Source organism: Ochotona curzoniae, unplaced genomic scaffold (assembly GCF_017591425.1).
Source record: "Ochotona curzoniae isolate NIBS_2020 unplaced genomic scaffold, NIBS_Ocur_1.0 contig_908, whole genome shotgun sequence".
Classification (NCBI taxonomy): domain Eukaryota; kingdom Metazoa; phylum Chordata; class Mammalia; order Lagomorpha; family Ochotonidae; genus Ochotona; species Ochotona curzoniae.
In genome coordinates this window covers 15,313,049-15,325,191 of record NW_024466607.1, presented here as the reverse complement: position 1 = coordinate 15,325,191, position 12,143 = coordinate 15,313,049, and the positions used below count along the sequence as shown (strand labels likewise).

General features: G+C 58.7%; 1 protein-coding gene across 1 annotated transcript; it reads left to right on the top strand.

Moving 5' to 3' along the window:
• The first annotated feature begins 1,660 nt into the window (after positions 1–1,660).
• LAMB2 (laminin subunit beta 2) lies at positions 1,661–12,096 on the top strand. The gene is made up of 32 exons (XM_040994441.1): positions 1,661–1,745; positions 1,845–2,023; positions 2,107–2,239; positions 2,324–2,397; positions 2,722–2,910; positions 3,010–3,073; positions 3,308–3,510; positions 3,600–3,720; positions 3,994–4,182; positions 4,373–4,552; positions 4,644–4,756; positions 5,061–5,140; positions 5,231–5,363; positions 5,527–5,682; positions 5,763–5,890; positions 6,796–6,922; positions 7,088–7,280; positions 7,365–7,508; positions 7,740–7,971; positions 8,075–8,238; positions 8,325–8,549; positions 8,644–8,861; positions 8,970–9,066; positions 9,167–9,539; positions 9,645–9,829; positions 9,908–10,149; positions 10,247–10,595; positions 10,915–11,122; positions 11,209–11,350; positions 11,436–11,612; positions 11,699–11,858; positions 11,960–12,096. The coding sequence occupies exons 1-32, from the start codon at positions 1,661–1,663 to the stop codon at positions 12,094–12,096; spliced, it is 5,400 nt and encodes a 1,799-aa protein (XP_040850375.1).
• The last annotated feature ends 47 nt before the right edge of the window (positions 12,097–12,143 follow it).

Genomic DNA, 12,143 nt, shown 5'->3' with positions numbered 1-12,143 from the left:
GGGCCTATCTCTGTCTGTGGCATGCCTGGTCAGAGCTGATGGTGTGTGCAGGGTACATCATGGGCATTATCATGATACCAGATCCCTTGCCATCAGTCCGTATGTCTGTTACAAGGGCTGAGGTGTGCTGGTGGGTGTTTAACTGGCTGGGAGTCTGATTTATTAGGGGAGAACTTTTGTAGGACTTACTGTTCCCCATGATGTAAGTAGGCTTACTTTGAGTGATTTCAGTCCACCTGACATTCACTACCTCATTTGCCATGGTGTCTGCAAAGAAACACTCTGGGACCTCAGGAAGACCCTGCTGGCTTGAAGATCCCAGAGAACCCCCACTGAGTGTCCCAGGACCCTGACTGACCCCAGGTGACCCCCAGGATGTCTCCCTGAAGGCATCTAGTGCCCCTGATCCTGATGGGCCTATCTATTATTGCTTACTGGTCTCAAGTTCTGGGTCATCCCTGAGATGCCCCCGCTCCCATCATGGTTACTGGAGACTGAGACAAAGATAAGTCCTGCAAATTGACTGGTCCCTTGTGAAACCAGGCGAGTCCCTGAAGAACCAGGCACGTCCCAGCTTTCTCTGGGACCTGAAGCTTCGACTGCTTCTCAACGACTTCAGACAGGACGTTCAAGGCTGGGGCGGTTCAAAGCAAGCCGGCCCGGTGCCCAGAAGACCCGAGCACTCCACGGTCCAGGGACCAGACCCCGCCCCAGCTCCAGTCCCAGGGGCCTGGGTGGGGCACGCGCTCAGGGCCGCGCGCATTCCAACCAAGACTCCCGGCGCTCCCGGTCGGCTGGAAGGTCTGGAGCGGATGACCAGTGCGAGATAAGGATTGGCTCGCGGAAGCTCGGGGTTGGTGGCCGAGAGTCCCTTTTCATAGCCAGAAAGGGAGGCATCGCACTCGCGCCTGCAAGCTGGAGTAACCAGGGGCGGCGGAGACCGAGGGAACCCTGGCCTCGGGCAGGGTGTGTCCTTCCCCACCTCTTCCCCATCCGAACTGCTCCGAACTGCAGCCTTTACTGCCCCTGTCCGCCTCCCCGCGGGATGTCAGAGCCCTGGTATCCAACGTTTGAATTGATGCTTTTCGAAGCACCGTGTCGCAGGGGACAGTGGCTTTTAAAGACTCTTTGGCTTTGCGTCCCACACCGGAAAGACCAAATCCCTTTTATTTACTCCTGCCATGCCATCCCCCACTCCCAGAACCTGCGTCCCCTTCTTGTGGTAGGTCCTAAAGCACCAAATCTTCTACTTTTTCCTGTTTCCATGCCCCTCCCCCTCCGCAAAAGTCAGGGTCTGAGGTCCCACAACAAGCATTTGTGGGCGAGGGAGTTCCGAGGACGAGGGCTGTTTCCCGAGGGCAGGAACAGGTTGAATGTAGCCTCTGGCCGTTGTCCTGCTCCTGCTTGTGATCCACTCCAGGCTTTTCTTCCTGCTCCACTTCCCAACTTTGCTCCAAGTTGCCAGACTCCCTGTCCGGGCTGGTGTAGGGACCGCCGGCGGCCACACCAACTGGACAGACCCGGGCACTAACGGAGGGGCTGGAGGGGAACCAGTCCAGGACCCACACCGGCAGGGTCAGCAGGGGACGCTGAAGAGACGAGACGGACTCCGGCTCTGGCCCCTTCATCACCCCCCATCTCTGTTCCCTTCCTCTTCAGGATGGAGTGGGCCTCTGGGGAACAAGGGAGGGGCCGCCAGGGACTTTGGGCACCCTGGGAGCTTCGCCTGGGCCTGCTGCTGTGTGGTGAGGGGGGTTCTGGGGAGGGCTGGGGTCTCTGCCTCACTGAGGGGGACGACCAGGTTACAGCTTTGCAAGCACTGATTGTGACCCCATTCCACGCAGTGCTGGCTTCCACCCTGGCTCAGGCCCCAGCCCCGGTCCCAGATATGCCTGGCTGTTCTCAAGGGAGCTGCTACCCAGCTACCGGTGACCTGCTGGTAGGCCGTGCTGACCGACTGACAGCCTCATCCACCTGTGGCCTGCATGGCCCCCAGCCCTACTGCATTGTCAGTCACCTGCAGGTGCTGCTGAGGATGGGGGTGCAGGGGACAGGGCGGGGCTGGCCCTGTCTGGAGCACTGATCCTAACAGTGCCTCCCACTCAGGATGAAAAGAAGTGTTTCCTGTGTGACTCCCGGCGCCCCTTCTCTCGAGACAACCCGCATAGCCATCGCATCCAGAATGTAGTCACCAGCTTTGCGCCACAGCGGCGGACGGCCTGGTGGCAGTCGGAGAATGGTGAGGGCACAGACAGAGTGATCGGGGCAGGGCATGGGATGGACTGCCCGCCTATGGTCCTTGACCTTCCCTTCCTGTTGCCAGGTATCCCCATGGTCTCCATCCAGCTGGACCTGGAGGCTGAGTTCCATTTCACACACCTCATTATGACATTCAAGGTACCGACCCATCCAGGAACCTGCCTAAATCCCCCTACTTGGTTTCCCTATTGCCGAGAACAGAGAGCTCCAGCCCTTTAAGTCACTGTCCCTCAGCTCCCATGCCGCATAGGGTTGGGGAAGAGGCTCTTCTCACTGTCTCCATCCCAGGTGGGGTCAGGTGCGATCTCCCTGTGTCCCTAGCTTTTCCCTTGTCCTCCCCCTTAGCGTGTTTGTGAGGTGTTTGAGGAGGGCAGTTCTAGGGTGAGCAGGCAGGGCTCTCAACGGCACTGGGCTGGGCTTGGGTCCCGTTGTCCACTGATCAGCTGTGCCCTGCCATCCCAGACATTCCGCCCTGCTGCCATGCTGGTGGAGCGCTCAGCTGACTTCGGCCGCACCTGGCGTGTGTACCGATACTTCTCCTATGACTGTGGGGCTGACTTCCCGGGAGTCCCGCTAGCCCCGCCACGGCATTGGGATGATGTGGTGTGTGAGTCCCGCTATTCAGAAATTGAGCCATCCACTGAAGGCGAGGTAGGAGCTGGGGCCCCAGAGGGGCAGGGAGTGCTGGGAGGGGAGGAGGATGGACTTGAGTCAGGGTCCAGCATCCACCTTGGCTTCCTTCTCCTCTAGGTCATTTATCGTGTGCTGGATCCTGCTATCCCCATCCCAGACCCATATAGCTCACGGGTTCAGAGTGAGTGCCCCACCCTTTGTGCTTGGCACAGCCCCAGCGTCCGGCTGGGAACTATTTGGGGCCTCGGGAACTATTTTGGGTGCTTCCTGGGACAGATGCCAACCCCAGTTTAGCTTGAGTAGCAGCAGACAGGAGGTCTCTCAAGGTGACCTTGGCAACTGCAGCCCCTAGGTAGGCCTAGGGGCGGCAAGGGCCTGCTTGGCCAGTTGGTGCTAATCTTTCCTCTTGACTCAGACTTACTGAAGATTACCAACCTGCGGGTGAACCTCACTCGTCTGCACACACTGGGGGACAACCTGCTCGACCCACGGCGCGAAATTCGAGAGAAATACTATTATGCCCTGTATGAGCTGGTCGTGCGTGGCAACTGCTTCTGCTATGGACACGCCTCCGAGTGTGCACCCGCACCAGGGGCACCAACCCATGTGGAGGGCATGGTAAGGGGCTTCAGAGGGCTGGGGCAGAGCCAGCAGTAGGGATGGGCATAAACGAACAGAGCTGACAACCTTCTGGCCCGCTTCCACAGGTGCACGGGGCCTGCGTCTGCAAACACAACACTCGTGGCCTCAACTGTGAGCAGTGTCAGGATTTCTATCATGACCTGCCCTGGCGTCCGGCAGAAGATGGCCACAGTCATGTTTGTAGGAGTGAGTAAGACCCCAGCCCCTAGAGGCTCCGAATTCTATAGCCTGGCAGAGTACTACCCTAGGGTAGTACCTAGAGCCGGTGGGTCAAGTCCCCAACAGTCAAAGCCTTGATTTCTCTGGAGAGCCCTTGCGTACTCCTGCACAGTCTACAGTCCCTGAGCTCCCACCCACACATTCTGACCTGAGGCAGGAATGTAAGATGGCACAAGGGCTCCCTGTGGCCCCTTACCCTCAAGACAACTAGCCTTTGCCTTGTCCTTCCTCCCCCTCCAGAGTGTGAGTGCCATGGGCACGCCCACAAATGCCATTTTGACATGGCTGTATACCTGGCATCTGGCAACATGAGTGGAGGGGTGTGTGATGGATGTCAGCACAACACAGCTGGGCACCACTGCGAACTCTGCCGGCCCTTCTTCTATCGGGACCCAACCAAGGATCTGCGGGACCCAGCTGTGTGCCGCCGTGAGGATGGGATTGGCTATGGGGAAACGCTGAGCCTGGGACAGGAACTAGGGAGCCAGGGGTTGTGCTGGGTGACATGGAGGAGAGCCAGACCAGGGATCCTGGGCTGAGGTTTAGGAGAGGACCAGGATCCAGGGCTGGGGCTAGTCTGGTTGGGATAGCGGATCTTACACTTCTTTTTTATCCCCAGCCTGTGATTGTGACCCTATGGGTTCCCAAGAGGGTGGTCGCTGTGACTCCCATGATGACCCTGCACTGGGGCTGGTTTCTGGCCAGTGTCGCTGCAAAGAACACGTGATGGGCTCTCGCTGTCAGCGATGCCGGGATGGCTTCTTTGGGCTCAGTGCCAGTGACCCTGAAGGCTGCCAGCGTACGTGCCTCCTGTCCTCACGGTTGGCTGACCTTTCACCCTGACTGCCCTTGCCTTCTAGAGTCCTAATGGATCATTTCCTTCCCTGCAGGTTGTCAGTGTAATGCACGGGGCACAGTGCCAGGATCCACCCCCTGTGATCCCAACAGTGGATCCTGTTTCTGCAAACGGCTAGTGACTGGACGTGGCTGTGACCACTGTCTGGTGCGACTGGAAGGGGTTAGGGTTTGAGGTCATGGATTCATCCTCAGAGCAGGAGGCTGCAGGGAGCTAGGGAGGGTGGTGTGGGGAGGAAGCAATGTCCATGCCCTGGTGGATGGATGCTAAGCATTTGGTTCCAGTGCCAGCTGAAAGGCTTTAGCTTTAGGAGACCAAGAGTGGGGAGCCGGTGGGTGACCTGGGAGCATTGTGTACACCTAGGGATGGTAGAGTCTGGGAGATATGGCTGGGTTCCCTGTTGGGTGGCTGGGGGATCTGTTTCCAGCCCTCAGTAACTCCTGTCCCTCAGCCTGGCCACTGGGGCCTCAGCCATGACCTGCTCGGCTGCCGACCCTGTGACTGCGATGTGGGCGGTGCCTTGGACCCTCAGTGAGTACCATGAAAGGGGTCTTGGAAGGATGGGGATTGATCCTGGGTAGGAGCAGGGACCCTTCTTGAATACCCATGACCCTCCTCCAGATGTGACGAGGCCACGGGTCAGTGCCGCTGCCGCCCGCACATGATTGGGCGACGTTGTGAGCAGGTGCAGCCTGGCTACTTCCGACCCTTTCTAGATCACCTGACTTGGGAGGCTGAGGATATCCGAGGGCAGGTGGGAACCCCAGGAGAGGGCAGGGGGTGGATGGGGACATTGGCCATTGAGGTGGGATTATGGGTGGTGCTCTTGAGCCCTGGGCAAGGCCTCAGCAGAGGTTCCATATCAGAGGCCATGCCTCCCCAAGTCCCTCCCTCTCATTGGCTTCAATGCCTCCCAGGTTGATGTGGTGGAGCGCTTGGTAACTGCCCAGGAGACTCCATCCTGGACCGGCTCAGGCTTTGTGCGGCTTCGAGAAGGCCAGACACTGGAGTTTGTGGTAACCTCTGTGCCCAAGGCCATGGACTATGACCTGCTGCTGCGCTTGGAGCCCCAGGTCAGATGCTGTGATGACTGAGCCAGAGCTGAATCCCTGAATGTGGGAGGCTCTCCTTCATCGTCATCTTGTTTCCCCAGGTTCCACAGCAGTGGGCAGAGATGGAGGTGACCGTGCAGCGTCCAGGGCCTGTGTCTGCCCAAAGCATGTGCGGGCATGTGCTGCCCAGAGACGATCACATCCAAGGGATGCTGCAACCAGATGCCAGGTGGGCTCACTCGCTCATGGCAGCACCCATAGTGGTGTCCGATTGCGGGGCACTTCACCTGTCCATTCCTTTAAAGGTTTCTTCCTGATGGCTGTTTGTCAGGGCTTGTTGTGGATGGTTCTGGTCATGGGGAGGAAGCAGTCAGGACAAAGCCCACTCTCTCAGGAAGGAATGAGAAACCCTCATCAATCACTGTGTAGAGGGTCCGTCATTGGGGAGTGGCTGTGTCACAGCACTCTGAGCAGGCCTGGGACCAGTTCAGAGGGATGTTTTAGTGTATTTTAGGTAGTGCTGTTTCATGTGTCTTCTTCATCACTCTATTTCTTTTCTTTTCTTTTTTTTTTTTTTTAAAGATTTATTTTTATTATTTATGTTTATTGGAAAGGCAGATATACAGAGAGGAGAGACAGAGAGGAAGATCTTCCGTCCGATGATTCACTCCCCAAGTGAGCGCAACGGGCCGATACTATGCCGATCCGAAGCCAGGAGCCTCTTCCGGGTCTCCCACGCGGGTGCAGGTTCCCAAAGCTTTGGGTCGTCCTCGACTGCTTTCCCAGGCCACAGGCAGGGAGCTGGATGGGAAGTGGGGCTGCCGGGATTAGAACCGGCGCCCATATGGGATCCCGGGCATGCAAGGCGAGGACCTTTAACCACTTGCGCCACCGCTCCGGGCCCAATCACTCTATTTCTTTATATCCACAGGAAGCAGATAGCAGAATAGTCCTGGCTATACCTGCCATAGACATTTAGCTGACCCTGATGTTCATAAAGACCCACCTCTCCCTGACCCAGCAGGAGTCTCTGCTTTTGACAACAGTTACTTTTTGTGGAAGGGCTGGGAAAAGCCCAAAACGATGGATTACAGAGACCCTGATGACCCCTACACTTGTCACCACTCCCCCCAGGTACCTGATGTTCTCTAGTCCCATCTGCCTTGAGCCTGGCATTTCCTACAAGCTGCTTCTGAAGCTGGTGCGGACAGGAAGCAGTGCCCAGCCCGAGAATTCCTACTCAGGCCTGCTGATTGACTCGGTGAGCAATCCTTTTGCCCGCACTGATCAAGACAGTAGGCCTGTGGGCTGGGCGTGTGGTGGTGGTGGGAGGGAAGGGTCTGTGATGCAAGAGGGAAGTTGGTGGCAGTGTCAGCGTGGCCTCCAGGGACTGGGCCACCAACCGTGTCCTTTATTCATCTTTCAGCTGGTACTGCTGCCTCGCGTCATGGTGCTAGAGATGTTTAGTGGGGGTGACGCTGCTGCCCTGGAGCGCCGGGCCACTTTTGAACGCTACCGCTGCCATGAAGAGGGCTTGATGCTCAGCAAAAGCCGCCCCTCTGAGGCCTGTAGCCCCCTCCTCATTAGTCTGTCCTCCCTGATCTACAATGGTGCCCTGCGTGAGTATGTGGTTCCATGTGGGTTGGCAGAGCAGAGGTGGGATCCCGGTGTGATGTGGATTTCTCCTCTGCCGTTGAACACAGCCTGTCAGTGTGATCCTCAAGGTTCGCTGAGTTCAGAGTGCAACCCGCATGGTGGCCAGTGCCTGTGCAAACCTGGAGTGGCTGGGCGCCGCTGCGACCACTGTGCCCCCGGCTACTATGGCTTTGGCCCCTCTGGGTGTCAAGGTACCTGCATTGCCTTGTGGCTTCTCATTCTCTCCCCTTTCCACTCCTGTTTTGCCTCCTCCCATTGACTCTGTGTCCTTCCTAACTCTGCCTGCTACCCCATGCCTTAAGGCCCGCTGAGTCACTTGGGGTTCTCTTCTACTCCCCAACTTCCCTGTCCTGACCCCAACCGGACTTCCTTCAGAAACTCCCTGCTCCAAGCCCTCAGCTCAGCCTCTGCCCTGTCCCCAGCATGTCAGTGCAGCCCCGAGGGAGCTCTCAGAGGCCTGTGTGATGGAACCAGTGGGCAGTGTCCCTGCCGGGCTGGTGCATTTGGACTTCGCTGTGACCGTTGCCAGCGTGGCCAGTGGGGATTCCCTAGTTGCCGGCCGTGTGTCTGCAATGGGCATGCAGATGAATGCGACACTCGCACAGGAGCTTGCCTAGGTTGCCGAGATCACACAGGGGGTGACCACTGTGAAAGGTGGGCCTGCAGCACTGTGAGGTGGGGGATAAGGTGGGAAGAGGGTAAGTGGGCAGATTTTCTCAGAGATTACACACACAGCTCTTCTTTCTCCTCACTGCAGGTGCATGGCTGGCTTCCACGGGGATCCCCGGCTCCCCTATGGGGGCCAGTGCCGGCCCTGTCCTTGCCCTGAAGGCCCTGGAAGCCAACGGCACTTTGCTACTTCTTGCCACCGTGATGGGTACTCCCAACAGATCAGGTGCCACTGCCAGACTGGGTACACAGGTGAGCCCAAGGGCAGCAGGCAGGTAGGGAATTGGGGTGAGGTAGCTGGCCTGAACGCTTATGGTTTTCCCCTTGATGGTGGGTAGGACTGCGGTGTGATGCTTGTGCCCCTGGGCACTTTGGTGACCCATCGAGGCCTGGAGGCCAGTGCCAGCCATGCGAATGCAGTGGAAACATCGACCCCACGGATCCTGAGGCCTGTGACCCACGCACGGGGCAGTGCCTGCGCTGTTTACACCACTCAGAGGGGCCACATTGCGCCCACTGCAAACCTGGCTTCCATGGGCAGGCTGCCCGGCAGAGCTGTCGCCGTGAGTGTCAGGGAGTGCAAGGGGGATGGTCTGGGTGGGGCTCGGTTGCTTGGGGCTCCTCCTGACTGATATGTCTATCTTGGTTGGCCTATAGGCTGCACCTGTAATTTGCTGGGCACAGATCCCCGGCAGTGTCCGTCCGCCGACCAGTGTTACTGTGACCCAAATACTGGGCAGTGCCCATGCCTCCCCAACGTCCAGGGCGCTAGCTGCGACCGCTGTGCCCCTAACTTTTGGAACCTTACAAGCGGCCATGGCTGCCAACCTTGTGCCTGCCACTTAAGCCGGGCCAGAGGCCCTACGTGTAATGAGGTATGGAACCCACCTTTGTGTTCCTGGGTGACTGGGGCTAGCTGTCTGCCTGGTCTTGAGGGCCCAGCCTCTGCAATGGCCCTGAGCCTTGCCCGGTCCCCACTCTAGTTTACAGGACAGTGCCATTGCCTTCCTGGCTTTGGTGGGCGGACCTGTTCGGAGTGCCAAGAGCTTCATTGGGGAGATCCCGGGCTGCGGTGTCGTGGTAAGGCAGCTAGCATGGCCAGGGTGGACAGTGGGCTACCCAGGATACTCCCTTCCTCCCTAACGGCAGCCCTTATTATGTGGTCTGCTCTTTCCTGCAGCTTGCGATTGCGACCCTCGGGGAATAGATACACCTCAGTGTCACCGCTCCACTGGCCACTGCAGCTGCCGCCCTGGCGTGTCTGGTGTGCGCTGTGACCAGTGTGCCCGTGGCTTCTCGGGTGTCTTTCCTGCCTGTTACCCCTGCCACGCGTGCTTCGGGGACTGGGACCGTGTAGTACAGGACCTGGCTGCTCGCACACGGCGGCTACAGCAGCGGGCCCAGGAGCTACAGCAAACGGGTGTGCTGGGTGCCTTTGAGAGCAGTTTCTTGGACCTGCAGAAGAAGCTGGATACTGTGAAGACTATTGTGGGTGCCCGCAATGCCTCGGCTGCTTCTGCCGCACGGCTTGTGGAGGCCACGGAGGACCTGCGGTATGGATGTGCCTGAGGATGCGTGGTGGGGCGGGGTAGTGGCCCAGCAGACTATAGTGCAAACCTCTCTGAGAACCCTCCCCTACCCCAACTTCACTGATATAGGCGTGAAATTGGGGAGGCCACTGAACACCTCACTCGGCTGGAGGCAGAGCTGACTGACGTGCAGGATGAGAACTTCAAAGCCAATCATGCCCTGAGCGGTCTGGAGCGCGATGGGCTTGCATTGAATCTCACTCTGCGACAGCTTGACCAGCATCTGGACCTGCTCAAGCACTCAAACTTCCTGGGTGAGTTCACTGCCCAACTGAGCTGCAGGCAGGGTTGGCTGGAGCTTCAGCTTGAACACCTGCCTCTGCCCAATGCAGGTGCTTATGACAGCATCCGCCAAGCCTACAGCCAGTCTGCTGAGGCAGAGCGTCGTGCCAACACCTCGACCCTGGCAGTGCCCAGTCCTGTGAGCAACTCGGCAGATACCCGGCGAAGGACAGAAACACTGATGGCAGCCCAGAGGGAAAACTTCAATCGGAAATACCTGGCTAACCAGCAAGCTCTGGGCGAGCTCTCTTCTCGTGCCCAGGCCCTGAGCCTAACCAGACTCAATGAACTGGTAAGGCAGCAAATGGGAGCCCATATAAGGGGTGGGAGTGGGGGGGGGCACACTGAGATTTTTCCAGTGGTTTCCTGATCTGTTTTATGTCTGGCAGGTGTGCGGAGCCCCAGGGGATGCTCCCTGTTCTACAAGCCCCTGTGGGGGTGCAGGCTGTCGGGATGAGGAGGGGCAGCCCCGCTGTGGGGGCCTTGGTTGCAGTGGGGCAGCAGCCACGGCTGACTTGGCTCTGAGCCGGGCCCGGCACACCCAAGCCGAGCTGCAGCGTGCACTGGTGGCAGGTGGTGGCATTCTTAGCCAGGTGGCTGAGACTCGTCGGCAAGCTGGCGAGGCACAGCAGCGGGCCCAGGAAGCCCTGGACAAGGCTAACGCCTCCAGGGGACGGGTGGAGCAAGCCAACCAGGAGCTTCGAGAACTCATCCAGAGTGTGAAGGACTTCCTCAGCCGTGAGCCTCCCCTGTGGCCCAGGCCATGGGCTTGTTTCCCCCCCACGTCCTCATCCTGTGTCTGTGTCTCCCATAGTTCATACCCTGGACCTGCATTTATGATCCCATGTCTGGCTCCCCTGAATCCTTGCCCCATGTGGTCCCCTAATCCGCATCCCCGAGACTGTGCCTCTTGTTTAAAGTCTCTTATCCCTGTGGTTAGATCCTTATGCCTATTAGCAAACCCCCTATCCCCTGTGTGGTCCACAACCCAACATTTGTGTCCCCATGTTTGTGCTGGACAATCTGTATCCTTAAGCCCTTGCCTGTGTCCTCATAGAGGAGGGGGCTGATCCTGATAGCATTGAGATGGTGGCCACACGGGTGCTGGAGCTCTCCATCCCAGCTTCACCTGAGCAGATCCAGCACCTGGCAGGTGCCATCGCTGAGCGAGTCCGGAGCCTGGCAGATGTGGACACGATCCTGGCACGCACCATGGGCGATGTGCGTCGGGCTGAGCAACTACTGCAGGATGCACAGCGGGCACGGTCTGACCCTAACAACCCTGGCCCCTGGTTCTCAGACCGGCAAGCCCCTGATTCTGCAACCCACCCCTCCTTTCTTTTTTCCCCAGGAGCCGGGCTGAGGGCGAGAAACAGAAGGCTGAGACAGTGCAAGCAGCACTGGAGGAGGCTCAGCGGGCACAGGGTGTTGCCCAGGGAGCCATCCGGGGGGCAGTGGCTGACACACAGGACACACAGCAGACTCTGCACCAGGTGTGGTTTCTGAGGGTATGAGTGGGGTGGGATAATGGGCACACACTGGGCACCTCTCTTCCCCTTTCCCCGCTCTTTCCTGCAGGTACAAGAAAAGATGGCAGGTACAGAGAGGGCATTGAGCTCTGCCGGTGAGCGGGCTCAGCAACTGGATGCCCTGTTGGAGGCTCTGAAACTGAAACGGGCAGGAAACAGCCTCGCTGCCTCGACGGCTGAAGAAACAGCTGGCAGTGCCCAGGGCCGAGCTCGGGAGGCTGAACAGGTAGGCAGAGGTGGGAGAGGGAGGTGTGGCAGCTGAGCCCCCCTTCCCCTGGGCTCCCACACCAACCCTGCCCTGTGTGTCTGCAGCTGCTGCAGGGCCCGCTGGGTGATCAGTATCAGACAGTGAAGGCCCTGGCAGAGCGCAAGGCAGAGGGTGTGCTGGCCGCCCAAGCGAGGGCAGAGCAACTACGCGACGAGGCCCGAGACCTGCTGCAGGCTGCTCAGGACAAGCTGCAGCGGCTACAGGGTGAGCAGGAAGACTGGTAGGGAACCCCCGAGACTGGGGAGAGTGGCAGTGGGAATGCTCCGACGCACACACCTCAATGCATGTCCCCACCTCTTTCCTAGAACTGGAGGGAACCTACGAAGAGAATGAGCGGGCACTGGAGGGCAAGGCGGCCCAGCTAGATGGGCTGGAAGCCAGAATGCGCAGCGTGCTTCAAGCCATCAACCTGCAGGTCCAGATCTACAACACGTGCCAGTGACCCCTACTCCCCACTCCACACACCTGTCTGCTCACGCATTACCCAAG